The 27,678-nt window shown below is 47.5% G+C and overlaps 1 protein-coding gene across 11 annotated transcripts in view; it reads left to right on the forward strand.

Annotated features, from left to right (window-relative positions):
* Cyld (CYLD lysine 63 deubiquitinase) overlaps positions 1 to 5,818 on the forward strand; it is a 65,194-nt gene extending 59,376 nt beyond the window's left edge. For all 11 annotated transcript variants that reach the window (XM_027938955.2, XM_071604867.1, XM_027938954.2 and 8 more), the window contains one exon: positions 543 to 5,818. In XM_027938955.2, the coding sequence (XP_027794756.1) occupies positions 543 to 727 (185 nt within the window). In that variant the 3' untranslated portion in view covers positions 728 to 5,818. The remainder of the gene's footprint in view (positions 1 to 542) is intronic.
* The last annotated feature ends 21,860 nt before the right edge of the window (positions 5,819 to 27,678 follow it).

A 27,678-nucleotide genomic window follows, 5' to 3' on the forward strand; every position in this document is an offset into this window, starting at 1 on the left:
TGTTTTGTTAAACTGGAAGAGCTTTTCCCCGAATCAGGGCATCTTCACGCACAGATTGATAATATTCAAAACAAACTGTACTAGAGGTATGCAGATACAGTTTTTAAATATAGGGAAATGTAATAGTGTTCATTTTAGTAGACCTGCTCACATTGGACAGTCTCTTGGTAAGCATGCCATGCAGGGTGCTCACGTCTGGGAGGGTCATGGAAATGTGAAGAGCTGAACACTGTGCTCATATGTATAGATCACACTGTTCCCTGAGTAACTGAAGAGGAGAGAAGCCAGGAAATTAGGTTGTGGGATCTTTTCAGGATCACCTGTGCTTTCACCAGTGTGATTCACTGTGGCCTCAGAATCCTTTCAGATGCTGAGATGAGAAAGCTGTCAGTTAAAGGAGCTTTCGCTTCTAGAAATCAGAAGTTCGGTGTTCAGAAGCTGAGAATCAGTCTGCTCTATTCTAGGACTGCCGACTTGTTTTGGTGGGGCAGGGAGGGTCTGGAACCTCACTGCCCTAAGAAAGTTCTTTCTCTTTCTCTTAGGAGGTCAGAACGGCTTCAACATTCCTCAAGTGACGCCCTGCCCAGAGGTGGGAGAATACTTGAAGATGTCTCCGGAGGATCTGCATTCCTTGGACTCCAGAAGAATCCAAGGCTGTGCACGCAGACTTCTTTGTGATGCCTATATGTGCATGTACCAGAGTCCAACCATGAGCTTGTACAAGTAGCCGCGGTCATCTGGAGAGCTGAAGAGGCCGCGCGTACATTCCAGGGTGGCTCCTCCTCGCTGGGGCTTCTGTTCAGCGCCCATTGCCGGCAGTGGGTGTCTTGTGGAGATGGTCTTCAGAAAAGGATTCATGTGTTTCCAAATCAACTGCTTTTGTGTTTCTGAAGTATTTAATAAGAAGCATTTTGCACTCTAGAAAGTACATTTGTGTTGTTTTTTTAAGAAATCTAAATGAAGTTATTATTACCTGAAGCTTTAAGTTAAGTGCATTGATCATATGGTATTTTTTGGAAGCATAAAATTTTAATTGTGACACTTTAAAACCTATTTTAGTCCATTGAGACTGTAAATAAATGTTTCTTCTTTATGGACCAAGGATATGAAATCATTTTTCCTTTGTAGCTAACAGATGCCTTGAGGAAGAAATAATTTGGTTTTATTGAGTCTACTTTCAATCCAGTTGTTAAAGCTGTACTGAGTTTGACTTGTTAATTCTTTCCTATACAGTGCTGATTCTTGCATGTCTGCAATCTGCTGCGTTTCCGTGTTTCTACAATAGTGGTCAGAAAATACTGAGATTCCTTTAATGGTGTTGTTTTCTATTTGTTCTGTTTTTGAGATCAGTGAGTGATTCTGTCATAAAATGTCCATTTTTGGATGTAATTTTCTTGGAGGATTAGTCAGTTGAAGCTCTACAGTCACAGGAATAACTGTCAATGAACAGGCTGCGTGTGTGTGTGTGTGTGTGTGTGTGTGTGTGGTGAGAGAGATTCTATTTTATGGAACAGAGAATGATAAATTTTATGAAAGGATTGGAATGATAAGTAAATTATGTATTGCTATACAATTATATAGTCTATAAGAAAATAAAATTGGCATATAGAATTACTCATTAACATTTCCCCAGAGACATTATTAGACAGTTAAACCTCTATTATTTTAAATATTTAAGAGGTTATTTTAAATAAATCTCTATTTAAGGAAGATAGTTATTTTTTAAGTTTGATCGGTCACACTTAGTTCAGTTTGGTTTCACTTGAGATAGTAACAGTTATTAATCATATTTTATTGCAAGTTAGCAGCAGCTTTACAGCTTTATCCTCCTTCTGATTAATTAAGTAGAAAATGGATGTTTTCTTGGGTACTTTCCATAGTGTGTGTAGACCACAGTGGATGTCGTAGACTAGAACAATAGATTATGAATGTTAATACTGTGGAATGTGTATTCTCTGAGTGTTCTTTTGTGGTGTTTGTTTTTCTGGGACAACTTCCTTTTCTTGCAGAAAGACAGAAAAGATGTCATATGTACATAGCATATGACTTTATAAAATGCTTAATGTCAAAGAATGGAGTCCTTACCAACCATGCAGTTAGCTTTTTTAAAGGCATTTTACCTTTTAGTTTCATCATTCCATCTTGCTGTGTCTGTTAGCTTTATAAGTTCTAAGAAGGTACAGAATCGCCCTCATTTCTTAATGAAGACGTATCTACGTGTTGCACAAGGCTTTGTACGGCTGCATGCTTAGGTCCGGGTGAGGTGATGGCTGGAGGAGGCACAGAGGCTGAGGAGCCCTGCTGGCTGTCCCTGCTGGCATCACCCTTGGCATGAGTGAGGGTTGTGGGGTGCAGTGACCAAGCTGTCTTCCAGCTTTGAGCAGTTCAGTCACCCTGTAACAAACATTCGTTGGATGAAGAAATGGATGAAAGAGCCTATTGGCATGATTCTGAAAGGTCCTGGGTAGGAAGAATGGGTAGGACTCTATATCCAGGTGAGACTGGATTAACAGCTGTAGTGGAAAATCCAAGCTAAGGAAGATCCAGGGCCCGGCTTGCAAGGCAGAAGATTGAAGGCTTGTTTGGGTGCTTGCATGGTTTCATAGCGTTGGGGTGAAGGCTCCTTTAAGTGGGAAGGTCCTCATCCATAATTGGTCCCAGCATCTGCTGTAAGTGGAGCTGAACATCCTTTAGTGTCACTTGGGAGCGAGCATGCAGTAACGGGTACCGGGGGCCAGCACTAGCGGGGGAGGCTGGGTTCTTGCCTTGCTCCTGAGAGCCATGGGGCCAGCGGGGAGCTTCTTCCCTACCTGTCTCTTCCGGCCCTTCTAGTTCCTGTTTCAGCAGACCATGGTGTGTTGCGGGCCCAGTCAGGGCAGAGACGGCTGATGTGCCTGTTGGTTTATTTCATTTTCAGTCTTAAGTCCTTAATATTTCCTTAGACATTAAATGTTTCAATTAGCCTTTTTTCTTATCAGATCTACGTTCAAAATTACAACATAGCAGAATCATCTGTTTATAACATGGTTCATGATCCATAATTAACAAATAGAAAATATAACAAGTTCCTCCATGTCCAAATAAGTGTGTGTGTGTGTGTGTGTGTGTGTGTGTGTGTGTGTGTGTGTGTTTATAGATGAGGGAGAGAGAGAAGTAACCATGTTAATAATATAGAGGCTAAATGTATCCCATCCCTCATTATCAGCTTTATAAAGGAGTCTGACTCCATCCATAAAAGAATGTCTCCTAAGACTGGGAAAACAGAAGAAACAGTAACAAAAATCAGCATAATACAGTTGTTATAAGAATTTTCTCCTTAGAACAGTTTAGGATTTTTGTAACTTGTATTTGTCAAATGCTTAGGTAAATGACCAGGTTATTCCTATCCCTTAGTTTCATTTATTTTTTCATATATGTCATTTGAGAATAAGCATGAGTCAGTGATTAATCTTATGGCACTTATATTGTCACTCAAATTCCTGGTTGTTTAAATGTGTCCTCTTCATAAATCCAGGAGTCACTCCCCTGTTCAGGGGGATTGGCTGGATCTCAATATCCATCTAGGTTATTTTGCATCTATTTGGATGATTGGAGACAGAGATGTGAGTGGAGAATTATTCAATATGAGGCCTTAGCTGAGTGACTGCCACCAACAGTATTTATGGGACATTGATTAGATGCCTAGGATTGTGTCACAGGGTGCGTGAGGCCCCGTCCTTGTCCTCAAACAGCTTGTCATCTGACTTCAGCAGCAGGACAGCTATTCATTGTTCTTAGAGACAATGTGGTGTGACGGGCAGGTAGAAGACTAGGGGACAAGACACCTGGGTCCTTTCTCTGTTCTTGCTCTGTAGCCTTAGACATCCTGACTTCTTGAGCTTTAGTTTCTTCCTCTGAATAATGAGATGGTTATGATTTTGAATTTTATAGGAAAAAATAAGAAAACAAAAATTCCCAGGTCCCAGGCTATGCCGACTGGATCTGACTCCTCATGCCAGGGCTGGGGAAACTGTTGTTGGAAGCTCACCAGGTGAACCTGATGACCAGGTGACCAGTGAGGTTGGAAATCACTGAAGTGGAAGACCTCAAAGGTCCCTTATCTTTCTGTGATTATGGGATCATGTAATGCTGTAGTATTAATCATTCTACATAAATGTGAGTAATTGAATATTAATCATATTTATCAGTGTTTACATATGGCTTATATAAGAAATGCATTTTAGTGTGTGTACCTCAACCTAGGGGTTTTAGCAGTCTTTGGAATACAAGTCTTAAAAGCATATCTGATGTTATTTATCTGGACATTTTCCTTTCATTTTATTTCTTTAGGGGAAATTGAGGCTCTGGGAGCCAAAGAAATAGAAAAATGAAATTCTTATGTAAAGTTAAAAACAATTACATCATTTGTTGTTCTCTGCTTCTTTAGGATGAAAATTTTAAAATGACATGGGAAGATTTTTCTGTGGGGCAGAGTCCTTTTATTATAAAGTAAGATGTCCTTGTTAAAAAAAGGAGAGGCATAAGGCCTATAATAAAAAACAAGGCCGCCTCCCCTAAGGATTGGTCATACAGACACCACCACTAACTCTCCATCATTGAAAGTCTTTGAATTCCCTAAAACCAGTGTGTTTGTGGAGTGGTGGGGTCTGGTGGGAGGGAAGAGAGTGTTAAAATGGAAACCAGTGTGCAGCAGACAGGGTGGAGAAGGGAAGAGGTGAAGCCCTAATAGCAGATGTGCACAGGGCCACAGGAAGGCAGGGTTTCTGTGGCTCTCAAGATTGTCCCTCTTGTCTAGACTTGTCTCTAGACTCCAGAGAGCCAGGCTTCTGCAGGACGTTTGTCTCTCCCTTGTCTTCCTTTTAGATGTCCTACTGTGGGCAAGAACAGGAGGAAGGGGCCTCTTCATCTGACTGTAAATCCTAGAACAGCTGATGGGCTTCTCTTGGGTCATAAAGCAGTGGTGTGCCAGGTGTGGTGGTGCACGCCCATAATCCAGTGATTTGGGAGGCTGAGGCAGGAGGACTGCAAGTTCAAAGCCAGCCTCAGCAATTTAGTGAGGCCATCAGCAACTTAGTGAGATTTTGTCTCAAAATAAAAAATAAAAAGGACTGGAGATGTAGCTCAGGGGTAAAGCTCCCCTGAGTTAAATCCCTAGTACCAAAAAAAAAAGAAAAAAAAAAGGGGGGCGGGGAGAAAGAAAGAAAACATAGCAAAGAGCTGGCAGAGAAATAAAGTCCTCCCAGATCATGGTGAATGCGGGATTTCAGCCCGGGTAAAGAGCCTCAGTGGGTTTCCTGGCCCCTGGGCTGGTGGTGGAGGATCATCCTCCCCAGCACTGTGGCTTCAGGTACAAGTCTTTTGTGCTCTTAAATGCTGTCCTCTTCCACCCTTTGTTTGTTCTAGAGGGATTGTGCTGGGGACCCAACTGTCTTTGGTTTTGTATTATAAAATGGCCTTGAGCTGTGGGATTTCAACACTGGACAGTCAGGTCAGCATCGTACCACAGACATTCATTGAAACCCCGAAACTTCCCAGGGTTGTCGTGGTTATCAGAGGGTTGGTGCAAAGGAGCCTGTTTCGTACTGCATTTCCATTTCCGGTATCCTGTTCAACATTTTTTTTTTTTTGCCTGAAGAATGTCCTATATTTATGAAAACATTCTTTAAGAAAAACACCACATAAAATATCCCTTTACTATCAGATTGCTCTGATTTAGCCTTAATTTTGTTAAATTTTTTAGAGATGAATGAAGTGCTGCTGTGGAAAGAAATGTACTATATACTATTTCTGTATCATTAAAATGAAATTTTTATGGTTCCTTTTCCTTGATTTCTTTGGGGAATGGTCACAGTGATGGGAAGGCCGCAGTTGGGTCTCTTCCTCCACATCTGCTTGGCGACAGCATGCCAGTTCCTCTGGGAAGGGCTGTACCTGGGCACATCTGTCCTCATCAAACCTCTGCTGTCGGGACAGTTGTTTTAGAAAGCCCCGCATGCTCGTCCTGTCTGGGAGCTCTGCCAGGCCCCAGGAGTTGTGTGGTTTCAGTTGTGTGGTTTCTTGATCTAGCTTGGCATTTCTAAGCTCTGAGCCTAACTAAAACGCAGTTCCACCCGCCTCAAAGCCATTCCAACCAGCAGTTGTTCCTCCTGTGCTTCATGTCCTCACCTGTGAACACGGCCCAGAGCTGTTTACTGTGGAGTGGTGTGTTCTGGTCCCCACCACTGCTAAGGAGGCAATCGAGCGCTTTGTGACACTCAGGAATGACGACATGACCTTAGGAACTGAAGTTCTTCTCAGATCTTTTAGGTAATGGATACAACAAATTTCTTTCAGAAATGACTTGGCCGTCACTTACTCTGCCAAGGTAGGAAAGCTAGACTGGTCTTATTGACATTGGCATTAACAATGCCTTCAGTAAGCCTTTTATTAAAAAAAAAAAAAAAAAAAACACAGCTGAATAAACCTGCTGATAACAAAACATCATTGATTTTCTTTGTCATATTCAAGGGTTATTATATTTTTGCATTGATTCCCATCTTCCTTCCTCTTTGGGTATATTAGTGGGATAGGGATAGTACCCATGTGCCCATCTGTGGATAGGCAGAGTCAAGTACAAAGGAGTCCCTGCTAAGGAGGGCTCATCTGGCCAGAGGAACCCTAATGCCACCCGGGCCTGTCTTCTGGGCCTGATGGCCCACGTTATCCTTTGTTACCCCTGAATGGCGTGGGTGCTCTGCCCTGGGCAGTGGGTCTTGATCCTGGTTGCGGGTTGAATCCACCCAGGGAGACTTCCACGAAGCCACTGATGTGTCCACCCCAGGCCTCCTGGGATCTCAGATGACGGGGCTGGCGGTGGGCATTTGTCAGAGCTCCTCCACTAGTCCAACCCGCAGCCAGTGCTGGGCCCGCTTGTCAGAGAGATGGAGTGTTCTACTCCATCACAGGATCTACTTCTCATTCCCTGGTGGAACTTTCTGTTCCAATAAAAGACAGGACAGACTCCAAATGGGAGGTGGAGACTCTGTTGTCCAGCTGCTGGCCTTGGGAACATGATGGGCGTGTGCTGGAGACGGCAGAAGTGAGTTTGGAAGCAGGATGGAAATTCCCCGACTTGTGAAGAGGACTCCATCAAGATGGCTCTAAAGGTGTGTCACGCGGATGCTGTTGTCCTTGTTCAGGAAACATTTCAAAATGTGTATGCATTTCGCATCACAAGCTTTAGTTGTCTAAAACAAAACCAGCTCACAGGGTCGATAAAGGAAGGGAGCAGAAGGGTTCTGGGGAGGGCCTGCTTTCAGCAGCCTTCCCCTCCACGCGCTGAACTGGGGACATTCAGGTTTGGGTGGGTCTCCAAGGTTGGTTGACGGCTTTGCAGTGCTGAATTTGTTTTGGGGGAGTCGGTCATTTCTGGGATCTGATTAGGGCAATTAGGTGAGCCACCTAGAACTGGGCATCATGAAAATCAGGTTACCGACACAGCACAGTGATTCTCATCACAAAGTGCAGCTCAAATTTGCAAGTCTGTCCTCTTTTTGAACCCAACCACTTTCCTAGGGTTATGAGAGTTCCTAAATTTCAGAGGTCAGACCATCCCCTTACAAATAACACCCAAATGTGCTTTAAACATTGTCTTTTCCAGAGGAGGTGGTTTCCGATTGCATTAGGGCCTAAGGGTTGGCTAGGAAGTTGACTATCTACCCAGCCTTGCCTGGTCCCTCTCTAACCATCCGAGACACTGAGAGTGACCTCTGAGGTCTAACCTCGTGGGTGCTAGTTGGTGCAAGTCTCACCAGCCTGTTGAATAAATGCAGTCAGGCTGTGGGCCACTACGACTGGCTTCTTGCCTGGTCAAGTTGACCACAGAGGGTGCTCTGGAGCTGTGGGGTGGGGTGATGATATGGGATGTATGCATTTTAAACAAATGTGTGCTTTACTATTTCTGGCCATCTCTGAAAACTTCAGCATGTTTTGCTCCTATGCATTTCCAAACTGTGCCTGTAGGCCGCCTGTGACAGGTGGGATGGGCCACTCTGGACAGACAGTTGCAGACATCTGTTTGGTGGAGCACCTCAGAGAGGCCCTTGAAGCACTTTAGCCAGTGGGGTGCTACTAAGTGTGACAGGTTTTGGGGAGCCCTGATTTGTAGCCTTTGCTAATTGTGTGGTATAAATACCCACACCACAGCTGATTGAAACCACCAAAGTGACATCTTTGGAAAAGAGGCACAGTAGGATTCATATCAGTGTTCAGGGTTTTCATTGAAGAGATTTGGTACACATGAATACCCAGGCATTGACCAGAGGTCTGCAAACTAGTGCCCATGGATCAAACCCAGTCTAACGTTTTCATAGCGTTTTACTGGAACACACTCATGCCCATTCATTTATGCACTACCTACAGCAGCTTTTGCTCTGTATGGGCAGAATACAGTGGTTGTGATAGAGACCTTATGACATGCACAGCATGAACCATGTACTAAGTGACCCTTTACAAGACAACTTTTCTTATCTTTAGCATAGATAATGGTAAAGTATAAAATAACATTGTCTAAAATAATTATGAAATAATTAGGTATGACATAATTAGGAAGTGAAGAATTTTGAGTGTTTACTACCTTTGTTTTAAATATCACATTTAATTTTATGTTCATATAATTTAATTTTAATAATGGGTGCATTTAAGAACTGGCTCATACATTCATAAAAATTTAATGATTGGCTCTCATGAGCCCCGGCAGCAGTTCCACTTTGCTACTCACATCATCTCAAGTGTCCCTGCAAGCACTTTTAGGGACCTGACCCTCTGACCATGTGGGTATGTGGGCTCTGCACCAGAAACAGGGGCCTTCTCTGATTCCTTCAGTTTTCCTTCCTTTGCATCTTGATCACTGCCTGGTACAAAGTAGGTGCTCAAATATTTGCTGAATGAAAGAAGTAGTTCAGCCTTTAGTGAAGAGAAGCTACCACCCCATTCACTATTGTGGATCTCACCAGAATCTGATCACTGTCTGCATTTCTTTTGAGAAAGCACAAAGAGGTCCCAGTCTCTGCCTCCCATACAATGCTTCCTCTTAGAAGTGGAGATGTCGTAGAACTTCCCATAAGGCTTTTATGAACTTTAAATGAAACCGTGTTTGAGAAGTGCTTGTCACAGTGCCTGGTGCTTAAAACCCCTCCCTAAATAGTAGCCATCAGAAACAGCAGCCGCAGCAGCAGTAGTGGTACTATTATCATCATGAACTTGAGAGAAAGTGGCAAATCTAATCAACATGTCGCTTTCCACCTCTCTTCTGCCTTCATGATCTTATATTCAGGTCATGCTCTATAGATTGTTTCCTAAGATTACTTTCTCAGCCATCTTGTCCTTCTGAATGCAGCAGCACCATCTCATGGTCATTATGGGTTATGACAATGTCCTAGATACTAGCTCCCAAGTAAGTTAGCAAAGCCCACCCCAGGTTGGGGAGCAGCAGGTGACTTTTAAAAGCAAATGTGGCAGGCAGGGCTACATGGCAGATTACAAATTATAATCAAGATGGTTTAAACTTTCTCTGTGTATTTTCAAGACAGCTGGTTAGCAGGGTCCATTCTGCTTGTGACTGTCCTCTCTCACAATTGACTGCCCTTTTGTCTCAGTCTCTCCATCCATCTTGAGCTTTTAGTCGCCCTGTACTAACAGCATTTAGAATGAGTTAGTGCCATCTACTGGGCAAACGCAGAAAGGTCAGGTGTGAAGTCCTCTCTGGCATCTGTAGAGAAATGAATTACGAATCTACAGCTTCAGGGGGGAAAAGTAGGTAAATAGTAGGACCCTGAAGTCAAACCCCTTAATTGGTGCACATCCTTCATTGTAAGCTTACCAGCTACTGCGTTAACTTTCTACAGCTTGCCTCGGCAGCCACACTGTCATCAAGAGTGACCTGGGGATCTGCTGCCTCTGAATCATCATGGAAACTTTAGAGACACAGACTGAGGGGTGGGGCACCAAAGTCATGACCTTCCTAGGTGGCCTCTTGGTCTCAGTTTCTCCATCTCTCACACAGGGGACTTGGACTATAGTCTGCTGTGACATTCAGGGTCTTGGTGCTTTGTGGGTCCCTCCCCAGGCGACACTTGTGGTGGTGTCTGGGTCTGGAGTGAGCTTGCTGACTTCTCTAGGTTCAATTCTTCCTCGGCCTCTCTTGTCCCTGACAATTGTACACAACTTCTGGGTCACATGGACATGTCATACATATGTGCTTATTTTTAAAAGCCTTAATGTTTTACCTACCTTATACCCAGCCCTTGTGTAGCTGAGAATTTTTTCTAAGAAAAAAATGATTATGTGTGTCCAAGAGTAGCACATATAAGATTTATCAAAAGATCAAACTTGGAAGCTTAAATATTCCAGACTTTGCTAAATGATGACCTAGTTGGACCAGGGAGTATGTATGGCTCATGGACAATTCTTCTAGAACACTGTTTCTTAAGGGCATGGGCAATATTATTCATGCAACATTCGGTGAAAAACAAGTGGGCTATAAAAATGTATGCATCCTAATAGACCTAATTTTGTTTATAAAAATATTTGTGGATGGACCAAAAAGTGTGTGAGCAAGGAGGACATGGACTACAGAGATTACAGGGACAGCAGATGGTTTTGTGTCTTTATTTTTCTCTTGTCAGTCTTATCCAAATTGAACCCAGCATTTGACTGAATGACAGGGGACGCAGGGAGGTGGCTGGGCAGGAGCCATTTATCAGAAGGAGATAATGAGCCCAGGAAAGTTTGTGAGCCGTAAATCAAACACTGTGGAGGTGTTTGGGATGTGGAGTGGTGATTTTGGAGGTCATTCAGAAGAGACGCACATTTTCACGTTTTGAAAGAGCCCACGTCCTGGCCGCCCTGGGGAGCAAAGGCTGGAGTCCGGGGAAATGGACAGAGGCCTGGGCTCCTGGGGATCACGGATTCTATGACCCCCGGGAGGGAGTGAATGGCAGCTGGTGTCCCAGGGTGAGGCAAGAGCTCACCACGTGGAAGGGGTGGGCACGGCAGGTGCTGCCAATGGCTGCCGTCAACACAAAGCTGTCTCCAGACCAGGAGGGCCCTTCTGAGGATGGGGGTCCTGGAGGGAACAGCAGATAGCATACGGTGTCAGGATCACACTGGGGAGACTGAGGCAGCCCAGGGGTTGTCACCACAAGGCAGGGAAGCAGGAGTGTGCTCCATCTGGTGTGGTGTAAACCACTGGCCAGGACCGTCTGGGGTCTTTTCCACTCTGCCCTTCCCTCTGGGTCCAACTCTTCATGCAGCTGCCCAGGGAACCCTTCTGTGCCGTCTCCCTCACCTGCCAGTGGGTGGAATGGGGGCTTCATTTGGCTGGTGGAGAAACTGAGGCCAAAGGAGCTGGGTGGTCTCACCCGCATGAATAGCCACCAGACGGTGCTCTGGTGCTCACAGCCCAGGGCTCAAGAGGAGCAAAGTAGCTTCCCCAGGGCAGGAGCCCCACAGGGAAGGGGGAGGAGAGAGTGCAGGGCCACCCGACCAGGCAAAGGCACTGCCCACACCAGCCTCAGGTGCCAGACTCCAGGACAGGCTGAATAGAAGGTGCCGGCCGGGGAGAGGAGGAGCGTGGCTGAGGCGGGCATTTTGTACTGTGAGATGGACATAAACCTTTGGGATCAGGAGTGGAAGGTTACGGTTTGGATCTGAAATGTCCCCCAAGGACATATGTTTGAAAGACCTTCACGGCCCTGTTGGGAAGGATGAAGGCTTTATGAGGTGAGGTCTCGTGGAAGGAAGTTCGGTCACTGGGGGCAAGCCCTTGAGGAGGACATTGGGACATCAGTCTCTTTCTTTCTCTCTTTCTTCCCTGCTCTCTAAGGTGAACAGGCCCCTTCCACCATGACACACTGTACCACCGTGAGATGCCGGAGCACCTCAGGCCTAAAGTAACAGGGCCAAGTGACCATGGACGGAAACCTGTGAAACTGTGAGCCAAAATAAACCCTTCCCTTATTAAGTTGATTTATCTCAGGTATTTTGTCACAGTCACAGAAAGCTGGCTAATGCAGATGGGGTTCATCCCTTCAGTTTAAAACTGGAGAACCTGGGGCCTAGGGAGGTAGACAGTACCCGTAGGTGCAGGTGAATCAGAGGCAGAGCTGGGTGAGATCCCAGACATGGGGACTCCTACTCACCCCTGGGCCTGTTCCCACCCTGGAGTATTAGCAGCTGGGGCATTAGTGGGGGGCACTGCTCCTGCACTTTCTCCTTCATTGCATACTGGACCTTCCCTAAATGGTGGGGGTGGGCTGGCCCAAATGCTGACCTTCTTGGGCTTCTTGGGCTGCAAGGATTCCGAAGCCTGGTGGAGGTGTGCACCTGGAAGGGCCTGTCGCTAGCTCCTGATTTCACCACATCGTCCCACGGCTGCCTGGGCCTGGCTAACACCTTCCAGGTCTCAGACCTGCACCACCCTCCCTCTCTCTCCTCCTCGCTCACTTACTACTTCCTCCCCCACTTGGCACAGGTGGAAGGGATCCAAGGCTTCCCTGCACAAATGCCACTCCCGGCACCTTCCTGAGTGCCCAGAACATCCCAGTTTACCTCTGAAACTCCAAACAACCCATCCTTGTCTCCAAGGCAACCTCCACTCAACTGATGCCATCCCTCGCCTTTTTTTTAATCCGCCATTTCCAGCAGTGGGGCTCCCAGAGGGTGAAGACCATGTTGCTCTGTCTCCTCGGCCTCCTGCATTGGGCAGCCCAACTCTGGGGCACTCCCTGTCATTGGAAGGTGGAATGAGTGACAGGCAAGGTGTGGGCACTGGACATTTTTCAGGGCATTTCCAAGATGAGTGTTCTTTTGTGCCCGTGAAGTCTGGGTTGTCAGGACTTTCTATTTCCCTCCATGAAGGGGGCCAGAAAGCGTGTAGCATGTAGCAAGAGAGGGATCTCCCTCTGCTCCAGCCCGGCTGGAGGAACATGGGATCAGACAGACAGAGCCATTTGCTTTCTGTGGCAAATTCTCCCTGCAGTGGCGTCAGTCTGTCTTCACCCCACTCTCTCAGGACCCCTTAAGCCTTGGGCTTTGGGTGGTTGTACCCGTCTCCTCTTGCCAGGCCTCACCTGGTATGTACCGGGGACAGTAGTGTCTGGTCACAGGTAGGTCCCCCTCCTTGTGAGCCAATGGCACCCACATGCTCTGTAACACCAGCCCCCAGCAGGTTGCCTCGACTCCGGCCATTATGTGCTCCTGGGCAAGACTCTCTCTCCATGGCCTCCAGTTTCTCCATCTAAAAAACAAGGTGTCCTAGATGGTGGCTCTCCAGCTCACTGCTCCGTGGGCCAGGCCGTAACTTGAGGAGAGGAGGATGGTTGGTGCGGGGGCGGGGAAGAAGCGTGAGTAGCCAGCTGAGCATAGGCTGAGTTTCAAACACCACCAGGAATTTCTGAGAGAAGTGAGGGTCCCTCATTTGTAAACTCCTGGTAACCTTTGTTCTTCAGCCCTCCATGGGCCAACAGTTCACGGACTCAGACATCCGCTGCTGCCATATCCTTCCCGTGGGGGGCACAGGCTGGTGGCAGCAGGGTGGGAAGCCAAGACTCGGGCGGGCTGGAGTTCTGACTGCGCGTCACCCCTGCAGCACGCCAGCTGTCACGTCCCCAGCCCTCTTTGTAGGACGATCGCCTTCCTTTCGGGGCGCCAGAGCTAGCATATGAATTTTTGGTCAGATTGCCTTTTGAGTGAGTCGCCTGTCACGAATAACAGGGCAGAGGGCGCCAGCCTTGGGTCTTTAACCATAGCTGTTCCAATTAATTATGGGTTTAATTAGCATACATCGAGAGCGGCCCCGGAAAATAATACTTCATGGGTTACAGATGCTCTAGCAGCTGTAACATGAAGTGTGATCCCGGGCTGGGGGAGAGATAGTTATTAATAAATTACTCCCATTGTCAGAGACCCTTATTTATATAAATTAGCAGGGGATACATAATCAACTTTAACTGTATAATTTATAATAATTGATTTCATTTTGACTGACCACTAGCCGCTTACCAAATACCCTCGGAAGAAAAATTGCCCTATTAGGGTAAGTTTAATCCTAAACATAGCTAATGAATCCTATTACTTTAAGGTCATATTTGAAGCTTTTGTTAATTGTCAGAACCATTTTAAATTGATTAGAGTTAAATCAAATCAATGTAATGTTTAGAAAAACAATATTTCTAATGGATGAGGCCAGGCTGACCTCGAATAAACATATTTATCAACCGATTCCTGGTGACGAGAAGGGGAACAGCTGGGCCCATAATTCACATTTGTCTATAATATGGGAAATGTCACCAGGCAATTAGTTATGTCAGGTAATGAATAGGGAGCGTGGGGACTCCCCTCTGGCAGCTGGGGTGGAAGGGGATGGAATGTTCCAGTGGTTCACCTGGGGGAGGCCTCTCCTTCCTTCAACCTACACAGGGCTTCCAGAGTGGGTCCTTGGAGTGTTTCCTGAAGCTCACCTGGCCACCGATGGCCACTGGTTTCCCCAGCTACCCAGGCCTTCTCCAGGGGCTCGGCTGGCTGAGCCCAGCGCACACGGGCTCCTTCATCCCTCGGGTGGGCTCAGGCTTCACTGTGTTGGGAAGAACCCTGAGCCCCAGGCTCCAGGAAACCTCCAGGTAAGGGCCGCAGGGCAACGCAGGTACCCATCCCAGCTCCCAGACTCGGCCCAGCTCCTGGAGGAAGTCCTGTTGCTCTCCTAAGCCCTGGGTCTCAGATTCCCACCCACGACAGGAACGTCAGGAAGGGCGACTGAATGCAGGAAGTGGACGCTGCAGACCGACTTGATACTCTTGCAAGTTCTGTCTGGCCGGAGCACACCACCTGCCACCTTCTGACCATTCACCAAAGGCCAAGTGCTTTACAGACGTCCAGCCGGTTTTGTGACATTCCTAAGAGGTGGGCTGTGGTATCTCCATCCTACACAGTAAGTTGTTTATCCAGGATGACTTCCTGAACAGCGATGGAGCCAGGATCCGAACTCAGATCCAGGAGAATCTGAAGTCCTTTCTAGGGTCCTTGGTCAATAGGGCTTCTTGCAGGAGGGGGCCCTGAAGAAGGGGTTTGGATTTTCAGAGGGGTTCTGGACAGTGCTCCAGGCCACCTCCCAAGAACAAGGTCAAGGTGTGGGCAGAACACATGTGGAAGGAGGGAGAAATGTTTCCCCCCAGGGTCTCCTGCTTCTCCCTCTGGCTTCTTCCCCAGCCCAGAGGGTGGTGATGGAGTATATACTGTGGGCAGGTGGAGCTCCCGGACGGTGTGGCCTCGGGCTGAGTCCTCATCAGAAACCACGTTGACTCAGGAGGGTAACTGGGGCTCAGTTTCCAGGCTGTGAAAGAGGCCCCCACCCAGAGCATATTCCATTTCAGGGAAAGGGCACAGAGTGAGCAGGTGCATGAAGGGCACTGGAGGAACATCTCATTCTCTGTGTCCCCACGTCTATCACCCTGGCCAGGCAGATGCTCCCACAGGACCATCCACAGTGGGTTAGTGGCAGGGGGGCAGGAATCTGTCACTTTTTATTTCAGCTTCTGCTTGGGGTCCTGGGGACAGAATGGAGAAGACAGGCCTGAAAGAGCAATTTGGGGCGCCCAGGAGAGGAAAAGCGCTGTCCCTCTGCCGGGGAGGTGACTCTGCAGACCAGCCGGAGGAGTGACCTCACCATGATCCCCAAGGGCAGCAGCTCCAGATCTCCTAAGTGCCCGTCCTGAGGAAGGCAGGACAGCGGCTTCACGAGCCCCTCCCCACCTGGAGGAGGCTCACAGCCCCCTGAGTGGGAGGCCAGAGAGGGCAACAGCCAGAAGTCATGCCCCCATTCCCACAGGCTTTGCCTTCCTCCAGGGTGTGGCCAGAACTGGTGGGGGAGGGGAGTGTGCAGAAACCCCAAACCTGCCCGGCCCCCAGCCAGCCCGGGGCGTACGGCCACACCGTGCCAGTGACAATCATAGATGACATGCCAGTGACAACCCCACGGGCCCAGGGGTGTTCTGAACGCCTTACAGATGGTGTCTTAGTTGGTTCTCCCTAAATTTGTGGCGTGGTAAGTACTGTCATGTGTCACAATCATCTTGTTTTATCAATGTTTCAGCCGAGGCACTGAGAGGCGGACACCTTGTCCACAGTCACCACTCGTGTTGGGGGGGGGTGGCACTGTCACTCAGGCCATGCTCCTTCAGGGCCTGAGCCCATCATCACTCCCTGACACCTTCTCTTCAGATGCAGAAGATGGAGGCTTGGGAATAATTTCTGATCATCTGAAGCAATTTATGCCTGATCACAGGCCCCTTCAATGACGGCAGGTCTTTGTCATTAAAAACCATTTTTTAAAGACAAATATAACCGAAGCTGGTACAATTTGAGCCACGAAATAAACATCCACAGTATTGGATCGTAACCCTAAGAAAAAAAGTAAACACCCATGAGTCCACATGATGAATAAATGATTGAATAGGTTAAAAAAAGGGGGGGGAGGGTAGGGAGGGGAAAGGGACAAAAATCCTCCTTAAAGAAAATTGCAAATAAGATGCTTGTGCAGATGTCCCTGGCTCTGGGGGATGCAGCCTGACTCCAGTGGAGGCTGGCCTCAGTGACTCTCTTCCAACAGGGATGGTGGACATGACAAATCCCACCATGATGCACAATTATGATGCACCAGTTTAGAAACATGGAGAAAAAACCAGCAGCTGTTATGGAGAAGTTTTGCAATTGAGGAATATCCTCAAAATTTCTGACCAATACCCTTCAAAAATGTCAAGGGCATGAAAGACAAGGAAACCCACAGACCCCAGGAGTGCCAGGAGTCCTTACGGCCAATGGCATGTTATCCTGGAACAGAAAAAGGACGTTTGTGTCACAACTGGAGAAGTCTGGATAAGGCCTCTAGTTCAGAAAGGGGGCTTGGGCCAAGGTCAGTGTTTCAGCTTTGGCTCATGCATCAGGGTTCCCTGTGAGAGATATGGACATCCGGGGAAACTGGACGAAGGGCCCGTGGGCACTCAGCTATCTTTGGAACTCTTGTGTAAATCCAGAGTTATTCCCAAATAGAAAAAGGTTATTTAAAAAAACAACAAATATGATCATTATGGCTAAAAAGATGTCCAACAAAGGTAAGAAGCAAACCTCCCTCTTCCCCTGGCTCCCAGTTCACTTCCCCAGGGCGCCAGGTGTCTACCCGTGTCACAGTCTGCTGAAATGACCCAGGATGCGGAGCCCCGTCTGGGTGTTGGAAGAGCTCATATGAGACTCAGAGAAGCTCCTGGGTGTGGGCTGTGAGCTCTGGCTGCCTGGGGGCAGGAAGGGGTGGCCTGAGTCTCTGCGGAAGTCCTACCCTACCTGGGGGGCCATGCACACTGCGGACTGTGGCCTCTGTGTCTCTGCAGTCCTGGGGTGGGAGGTGCGCACTCGAAGCCTCTGTGGTGGGTGCAAGTCACTGTGCAAAGCTGTCCCCTCTGGCGGCTGGTTTCCTGTGCCAACTTGCCTGGGTCGGTAGGGGGCCAGGCTGCTCATGGCTCTGAGGGTGTCTCTCCGGGTGTTTCTGGATGAGCTTGCATTAGAGTCTGGGGACTCCGTGGAGAAGACCCCACATGGGCCTGTGTCACCTCACCCACGGAGGCCTGCATAGAGCCAAAGGCGGAAGAAGGAAGGATTTGGTCTTTTTTTCTTGCTTCTGAAGCTGGGACACCTCATTTCACACCCACAGGCTCCCCTGGTGGTCAGGCCTTAGGGTTCAGACTGAGCCATGTCACTGGCTCTTCTAGATCTCTGGCTGCAGATGACAAACTGGGACTGCCTCCCCAGTCAGGTGAGTGAGGTGGTCTTCCATTCCCTCATAATCAGGCTCGCTCTCTCTCTCTCTCTCTCTCTCTCTCTCTCCCCCCATCACCTGTCCGTCACCATCATCACCACCATGTCCATCATCTGTCTCACTGGCTCTGTTTCTCTGGGGAACCCTGATACTCCAGTGGTTAAAAAAATGGAAGATTCCATATGAAATCTGGATCTCCAGCTTCTCTTGAAAAACTAGAAGGGTTTGTTTTCCAGAAAGGGCAATGAGGGGCAGCAGAGGACCCGAACAAACCCTGAGCTCCGTCACCACCCCCAGTCTCCACCTGCGGTCTCCTGAGGCCTGGACCCCAGAGAGGATCAAGTTTAAAACTTCCACTATAAAGGGAGGAACGTTCAGGGTGCACATGCCCCGTCTGTTTCCAGGACAGGTAGAGGCCAGCCTTCCTTCAAGGGGAAGGAGCTCAGCCTCGTGCTGACTGGAGGAGAAGAGAGCAGAAAAGTGACATTTTTGGAGCACTGACTCTCTGTTAGTTCTTGGAACACCCTGTTGGGGGGTTCTAGTTCCATTTTACGGATGGGAAAGCAAAGCCTCAGAGAGGTCAAGGCTGCAGGCCTGACGCCTGGTAGTGCCTGGCGCTAGGCAGGTCCTCAGTAAGCACTCTGGGAATGAATGAATGGCTTCAGGAGTGATTGACAGCATGAAGTGTGTGACAGCAGAACATGTCCACACCAAAGATGGGCTGACCTCTGTGTGGGGAGGGGTGAGCCATGGAGAGTGAGTCTTAATTAGAACTCCCCACCCACCAAAACAGCCCCCAACTGGTGTCCTACCATCAAAGAGGGGGAGAAAGGGGGGTGGCCAGATACCCCATGCCCCTGAGATGTTGATGGATACTCTGTTTCCAGGGTCCTCTGCTGGTGATGGCTTTGCACTTTAGAGGGTGGTGGCTTCTGGCTTTTCAGGGGCCCCTTTTTGTTGTGGGAATAGATTCAGACGGGTGCACACTCCCCTCCTGTCCAGGTAGGAGGCTGTAACTACAGAAAGCTTTGTCCTGATAATAGATGAATAGTAGTGCATAGTGGTAATACATAGTCTCATTTTCTAGTATTTCTAGGAGCTGTGTAGTATTGTCACCATTTTGCAGTTGAAAAAACTGGGTGCAAAGAAATGAGCTATATGTCACTTGTCCACATTGATAGCTAGGGAGGAGTAGTGGACTCAAACTCCATACCAGGTGCACTTGATTCCATAGTGAAGATGGCTGATCATTATGTAATGAGGGTATTTAGGTCCTCGGAAGAGGGAAGGTTTTCTTTCTTTCTTTTTTAAATGATGAATAGTATATTAGCTTGCTATGGCTGCTGTAACAGAGTATCACAGATGGGATGGTTTAAATCACAGAAATGTGTTGTTTTGTGATTCTGGAGGCTACAAATCCAAGATGAAGGTCTCCACAGTGTCGCCAGGGCTGGTTCCCTCTGTGTCCCTGTGGCTTGCAGATGGCCATCTTCTCCTGTGTCCTTTCCCATGACTTTCCCTTTTGGCAGGTCTGTCTCTGTGTCCAGATCTCCCCTTTTTATAAGGACCTCAGTCATATCAGTGTGGGTTCCACCCTAATGACCTCAATTCAACTCAACTGCCCCAGTAAAGACCCTCCCTCAAAACAAGGCCACATTCTAAGGTACTGGGGGACAGGACTCTAACATATCTTTTTTGGGGGGTGATAGGGGGACACCATTCACTGCATTCCAGGTGACTTTAGGAATCAACATCCTTTGGCCAAATGTATTACAGCTCTCTTGCTTTCCCCTGAGTGACATGTATCCAGCCAGGTCAGGCTGACTTGGATGGGTGTCACAGCTCTGGAGTAGACATCGTCACCTGTGCACAGAGCTGTCTTACTGAGCTTGGCTGTGGCCTCAGCGCCCCTCTGGCCCAGGCCTTGCTCTGACACATGTCACATCTGTCCTGCTTGGTTGGCTTCCAGTACCTCGGCTTGGCAATTCCTTCAAAGCCCAGTTCAAGGGTCCACTTGCTCCTTCCATTAAGCTTTCTCTGTTCATCCAACCAGAGAGCATCTCTTCCTCCATGGGCCCCCACAGCCCTGGTTCTGGAATGTTCTCTGTAGAAAGAGCTCTCATTGGCAGGAAGGGACTTGGGAATATATTTGCATAGACATCATGCAGGAGTCAGTAAGCCTCGACTGTCCACATCGGATTCAGGAGCATGGGCTGGCGGAGCTGGGAGAAGGGCCAATCCTCGCTCCTGTGTCACCCAGGTGGCTGTCACCCATCTGTTTCATTCCCTGCCTCCCGACAATGCCCTGCTTCCTGTGCTGCTGACAATGAATTGGGTCAGCCAGAAAGGACAGGTCAATCTGCTTTGCTTTTGAGGGAGACCTTGGCTTGCTTGTGGGTCTCTTGAGGGGAAGGCCGATCTTCCCCAGTGAACAAAACATCCCCTGTTCTTCAGGGCGTGGAGACCCACAGGGCCAGGACCTCCCTGCAATTAAGAAACTCAGGTTTGACCTGCTAATGACCTGAGGTCTGGCTTTTATTTATTTTATTTTATTATTATTTTTTTGAGGTCTGGATTTTAGTATCAAACGGAGATTTTTCCTGAAGGACTAGAGTGTTAGTTAGCTTTTTGTCACTGTGACCAAAATACCTGGAGAGAACAACTTAGAGGATGCAAGATTTATTTTGGGTCAAGATTCAGAGGTTCAGTCCATGGCTGGGCTGACTCCAAGGCAGAGGCATTGTGGCAGGAGGGCATGGTGTAGGAAAGCCACTCAGCTCATGCAATCTGGAGGAGGTGAGGCACGGGGTAAGGAACGGTCCAGGTTACAGATGTAGACCCCAAGGGCTCACCTCCAATGATCTGCTTCCTCCAACCATGCTCCACCTGCCTGCGGTTTCCATCACCTCTCAAGTAGTCCATTCAAATTCTTAATCCATCAAGTGGATTAATCCATTGGTGGGGTTAGAGTCCTCGTGATCCATTCGGTTCCCAAAAGCCCCACCTATGAACTCGCTGCACTGGGACCAAGCCTTGCACACATAGCCTTTGGGGAACCTTCCCAGTGGAAACGATCAACCGTTCGTGAGGAGGGGTGGGAACTCAGGATCCATAGCTGATCCCTCCAGGCCCATTTTCCCAAAGTAGAGACTGGGTTTAGTTAGTGGCCCTCAAAAATATCCACCCGGAGCTCAGAAATGACCCTATTTGGAATAAGGGTTTCACAGATATAATTAAGGTCAGGATCTCGAGATGATGCTATTCCTGGATGGGGGCAGACCCTAAATTAAAGAAACAGAAAAGGAGACCCATAGGCACCTGCAGGAGAATATGTGAGGAGAAAACGGAGACCAAGGTAGAAGCCGTGAGTCCACGGCCAAAGAACACCACGGAAGGCCAAGGCTGCTGGCAGCCACCCAAAGGTGGGAAGAGACAAGGAACAGGTTGGCTCCCAGAGACTGAGAAGAGCCATGGTCTTGCTGACACCTTGATTGCAGACTTAGGCTCTAGAACTGTATGAGAATAATTTCTGCTGTTTTAAGCCAATAGATTTATTCAAATGTGTTATAACATCTAAGGGGATGAACACACTGGGTCACCATTTTTGTTATCCAAATGGTTGTTGTTACAGTTTGGATGAGGTGTCCCCCAAACGCTCACGTGTGAGACAATGCAAGAAGGTCTGGAGGAGAGGTGGTTGGCTCGTGGCCTTAACCTGATCAGTGAACTAATCCCTGGTGGGACTAACTGAGTGGTGACTGGAGGCAGGTGGGGTGTGGTTGGAGGAGGTGGGGCATTGGGGGACATGGCCATGGGGTATGTATTTTGTATCTGGGGAGTGGAGTCTCCTCTCTGCTTCCTGATCACCCTGTGAGCCACTCCCCTCTGCCACACTGTCCTGCTGTGATGTTCTGCCTCACCTCGAGCCCCCAGGAATTGAGCTGGCCTTCTGTGGACTAAGACCTCTGAGATCGTGAGCCCTCCAATTAACTTTTCCTGCTCTGCAGTTGTTCTGGTTGGGCCCTTTAGTCACAGCGGTGAGAAGCTGACTGAAACACGTGTTAAGATGGTGATAAAAAGATCAGAGTGAGTCAGGACCGCGGGGCCCATAGCCGAGGTTGTCATGGCCTTCGCGACCTCCCAGGACTTGGGCACCCTCTTCTGTTAAGCTTTCTCTGGGTTTGCTGTCCACCATGTCAGACCTGGAGTGGCTGAGGGTCAAGGGCCTTCGTGAGAGAACACAAAAGAAATCGGCTTTGGTGAGAGGCTCAGGGGTGTGGAGCGGAGCAGAGGGTGGGTGGGAAGGGGCGGAATGGGAAGTTGGGGAGAAAGAGAGAAGGAGGCAGGAGCCCTAAAGTCTGGGGTCCCCCCACATGAAGCTGTTGTCCAGTTTAGATGGGGTGTTTCACCAGGAGGGCGTCTGTGAAGGGTCTTTCATGATGTCCCAGGACTGGCTGGGTCTGAGCCCATAGCACTGACTACAAATAACTCCTTTTTCTCAGCCACGGACCCTGAAATCCCACCATTATTTTAGTCAATTATTTCACTATGGTAACTAAAGCACAATTGTAAGGGAGGGGAAGTTTATTTGAGGGCTCACGGTTTCAGAGGCCTTAGTCATGGAAGGCCGGCTCCATTCCTGGGGGCTCAAGGTGAAGCTGAACTTCACGGCAGGAGAGTGTGGCGGAGGGAAGCAGCTCAGGGGTGATCAGAGAGCAGAGACTCCACTCTCCAGATAAATACATACCCAAAGCCACGCCCCAGTTCCCACCTCCTCCAGCCACACCCCCCCACTTCAATTACCAGGCAGTTAACAGCTGTCGGGGGATTGATTCACTGGGTTAAGACTCTCACAACCCAGTCCTTATTCCTCCTCTGAACCTTCTTGCACTGTCTCACACGTGAGCTTTTGGGGGACACCTCACATCCAAGCCACAACAACCATCAAATCCCCTTGGAGGAGCTGAGAGGAGTGAATTTTACAGCAATTACAACTCGGTGCTGCCTTCCTTTTATAAGTCACATAGGATTGGTGACATTCAATTTCAGCCTTCTACAGGCTGAGTGACAAGCATACTAGTGAAGTCTTGCCCACACTTATTTCCATAGCAGTTTGTACAGCAGATTACAGCCCCTCCCCCTTCCCATGGCTTTGCTTTCTGTGGTGTTAGTCACCCGTGATCAACTGTGGTTTGAATATTAATGGAAAATTCCAGAAATTAATATTTCATAACTTGTAAATAACTTCATTGTAGTATATTGTATCATCATTATATTATTAGTTGTTGTTTATCTCTCACTGTACCTAATTTATAAATTAAACTTTGCCATAGGTATGTATGTATAGGGGAAATAAACCTGGTATTTATAAGATTCAGTGCTATCCTTAGTTTCAAACCTTCCTGGGGGTCTTAGAACATACCACACTCAGATAAGGGGGGGAGTGTGACTGTACCATCATGGAATCTTCTATAAACATTCATATTAGATCCAAAATTTTAAGGCATTTTATTTTATTTTTGTATTTGTAGTTGTTAATGGGCCTTTATTTTTTATTCATATGTGGTGCTGAGAATCGAACCCAGTGCCTCACACATGCTAGGCAAGTGCTCTACCACTGAGCCACAACCCCAGCCCCCCCAATTTTTTCACATTCCTATTTCATTGACAAATAATATTTAGTTAATGCGATGGAAACACAAAGAATATGGGCTTAATTGGATTTGGGAATGTGCACAGCTGACCTGGTGATCATCTAACTCAACAGGGTGGTAGGGTCAGAAGTCAGCTTGTGTCCAGATCAGAGCTTGTCAAACTCATCTGTGAACTGTAGAAACATATCTGGGAATTAGGAATACATCTGGGAACTGTGTCATAGGAACTATCTGGGTGTCTGCTTAAAATACAGATTCTGATTCTGGTTGTCTGAAACAGGATATGAGATTTGACATTTCTGAAATCCCCAGGCGATGCTGGTCCTAGTGGCCTGGGGAATGCTTGGAGGAGCAGGTGGAGGGAGAAGCAGCCCCCCATGGCAATCAGTCCGTATGTTCCATCAGTTGATCACAGTCACAGTTGTGGTGGGGAGCATGCTGTGGTTCGAATATGGTTTGTCCACTCTGAAATGTGCACTGAAGTTTGATTGCTGCATGGTGGGGTCCTTAAGAGGTCACTAGATTGCTAAGGGGATTTACTGTATTTCACTGCAGTAAGTTAGTGTTGATAGAGTGGGTGGTTAGAGAGTGAGCTCTCTTGCTCCTGTCCCCTCTTTTTTGCATGTGTTTCTCTACCCTTTCACTTGCCAGGTTGCAATACCCTTGCCAGACATTGCCCACTATGCCCTTGGATTTCCCAGGCTCCAGAACTGTAAGCCAGAATCAACTTCCTTTCTTTACAGATCACCCAGCCTGTGGTCTTCTGTTACAGCAACAGAAAATTGACTAAGACTAAGGACTCCTACATAGAGCTGATTTCTGCTTTCCTGTCATTTCTTTATGCATCGATTCCAATTCTGGGTTTGGAACTGAACAGAAGGAATCACCACGCGATTAGAACGTTATAAGAAGAGTGTCAGCTCAGGGTCAGCATGTAGTAATGGCTTATTAAATGTTTCATTTTTGCAGGTTTATTGAGGCATACATACAATACACATCGTTTAAAAAAGTGTCCAACTCAATGAGGAGATGTCGTTCAATGATAAAGAGCTTGCCTAGTGTGTGTGAGGCCCTGGGTTGGATCCCTAGGACCACCAAAAAAAAAAAAGTATATAGTTCACTGAGTTTCGACAATATTTGCAGTCATTTAGCAGCCACAGTCAAGAGATAAAACATTCCTTGCAACCAAAAAATGTCCTTGTGTCTCTTTTTAACCAATGCCCTTTCCCTATCACCCACAGTCCTTGGAAACCACTGATCTGACTTCTATTTTTATGAAGTTTGGCATTTTCTTGAATATTACATAAATGAAATCATAAATTGGGTCTGGCTTTTTTCACTTCCCAGAGTGCTTTTGAGATGCCTTTGACTTATTCTGTAGGTTAGGAGTTCATTCTTTTTATTGCTAAGAAGGGCTGTGACCCATTCACTCATCCATTGACAGATTTGGGGGTGGTTTCCGGTGCAGGTTGGTATGAATAACACGGCCCCAAATGTTCGAGTCTAGGACTTTGTGTGGACATTTGCTTTCATTTCTCTTGGTCAATAGCTACAGAAGTACTGGGTCATGAGCTCAGTATACGTGGAATTTATCACAGATTTGGTGAAATGTTCTCCAAGAGAATTCCAGTTGTTCCATATTCTTAGCATCTCTTGGATGGTCAGGATTTTTAACTGTAGCCCTTCTAGTACGTATGCAGTATCGCATTGTATTTTTTATTGTAATTATTAACACATTAATTGTACAAATGGATGAGTTCCACTGTGACATTTCCATGCATGCATATACCATGCTTTGGTTGTAACCGCCCTCCACTTGCATTTCTTTAATGACTGATGATGTGGGACCTCTTTGCATGTGTTTCTGAGCCACTCAGACGTCTTTCTTGGTGCAGTGTCTGCTCCGTGGTGTTGTTGGCAGGCATCCAGTTCTGGTCTACGGGAGAACCCTGCTCCATGCTCTTTTATGCCACTTGTGTGCCCCTCCCACCTGCATCCTGGGCCACATGTGGCAGCCTCAGCAGCTGAGCTCTGCTGCAGCCCCACCAGCCACCACTTGCAGCCCTCCGGCACACTCAGAATCCCAGCCAGTCTCTTTCCTGGGACAGCTCCTGGTCCAACTTGATCAGTGCAGGTTTCCCAGCAGCAGAGCTGGAGATGGGTCCCGGAAATTTTCCTCAGAGAAACACTTGTCAGGGAAGGGATTCAACAGAAGGAGAGGGAGAGAGTAGAGCTGGGCGGTGGATCTCAAGGGAAGCCCGGCCTGAGTCATGGTGGGGGTCGGGAGCTCTGAAACATAATTGCCCTGCACTTGGCCCTGCCTGGAGGCCAAGGTTCCTCGTAGCCCTTGACCAGTCGGTCACTGACTGTGGGCTGTCCCTGCCGTGTGCTGGTTTACCTTCCAGGTCATCAGCCGAGGGCAGAGCTCCAGGGACAGGTGATGCTGGGGGCTGCAATCTGCCCAACTCACAGCAGCTGGGGTTCAGACAGGGGCTCTGGGAGGACAACAGCACCCTAAAGACGCTGTGTGATTTACAACTGGCATCATTCCAGGCTACTTTCTCCAGGAGGTGGTAGGCGGTCGCGGGAGTTTCTTGTTCTTGGCACACACACGTCTATAATGATGGTGGATTTTTTTCAGCAAAGTTCCTGACATTTTACAGGGGCGTGAGCTCCTGATTCCCAGCCCATTGTGGTGGCCTTTGGTCTCCAAATAACTACCCCTGGCCCTGGGTGATTGATGTGTGTGTGTGTGTGTGTGTGTGTGTGTGTGTGTGTGTTAGCACAAACTCTAGCACTACTGCTAGTCTTTAATAAATGCTTGGGTTTGATTGTTTAAAGACTAAGAGATGATAAGTCACAAGATTAGTCAATATTAAAGATAACACCCACTTGTCACAAGAGATACCACCGGAAGCTATGCTGGGGGAACAACAATTTGGGTCACACAGTAATGGTTAAGGACGTGAGGCCCTTTTTATTTTGTAAGCGAAAGAGGAATCACCATGTAGCACTGATAGAAGTGGCAGCTTCAGTTCACTTAGCTGTTAGTTTTGAGACTACACAATTCTTGATCATTTGTTTTACTTAGAGGGGGGGAATTTCAAATTTTGCATGTAACATGGAGGCGTGATTAATTTTATATTACATGATTTCAAAATCACACGTGCAGTATTATCTTCTAATACTTTTCCAGATCTATCTTTTATATTTAGCTTCTTCATCGAGTAGGAACCTGTTTTTACATATGAAGTGAGGTAGGGATCTGACTTTTCTTTTTCTTTTTCGGATGGGAAGCTACACGCCCAGATCTCATGCACTGAAAATTCACTCTTTCCCTGCTTTCCCTGTGTGTGTGTGTGTGGTGTCTGCCTTCATGTGTGGACTGTCTGTTCTGCTTCTTTGGTTTCTTTGTCTCATCCCTTCAGCTTCATCCTCTTTTAAATACTTTATGGTCCGTTTTAATATTTGTTAGGACAAATTCCCAAGCAATTATTTTCTTTTTTTCAAAAATCTTCTTTGTTATCCTTGTGCATTTTCTCTGTCTAGTGAATTGCGGCCTGACTTGTCCAGTTCCATGAAACGTCCTGTAGGGACAGCCCTTGGGATGGTATTGGATCTATAGCTCAATTCAAGGGGATGTGACATCTTTACAATATTGAGTGTGTCCACCCAGGTCTCGGGCTGTGCTTTTCCACTTATCCATCCCATTTATGTTCCTCAGTAGATTTCTATAGCTTTCGTCACACAGGGCCTGAGCATTGCATTGCTTGGCAGGTTTATTTCTAGGTTTTCTTTCTTTCTTTCTGTCTGTCTATCTGTCTATCTATCTCTATCATCTATCTATCTATCTCTATTTTGTGTCATTGTGAATGAGGCTGCAGGGTTTCTGGACTGTATTTACATCAGGACAGGAATCTTCAGGCTGGGCTAAAAAGAAATGTTTCATCTACTTCCTTGGTCTTGAGTGGAGATGCCTGTATTTCCACTGTGGCAACCAGGGGGTGTGCCTGACTGCAGAAGGGGGTTCACTTCCTTTTGGAGGCTACACAGCTCCCATCTGCACAGGGGCACTGTGGGCTCCTTGGGCCCCAGGGAAAACCCCTCTGAGCATGGCTGTTTTACTGACCTCTCCTCCGGTGGCTCTGCCCACTGGGCTTCATGGTTGATTGCTCTGGGCAC

Source organism: Marmota flaviventris, chromosome 18, assembly GCF_047511675.1.
Source record: "Marmota flaviventris isolate mMarFla1 chromosome 18, mMarFla1.hap1, whole genome shotgun sequence".
Classification (NCBI taxonomy): domain Eukaryota; kingdom Metazoa; phylum Chordata; class Mammalia; order Rodentia; family Sciuridae; genus Marmota; species Marmota flaviventris.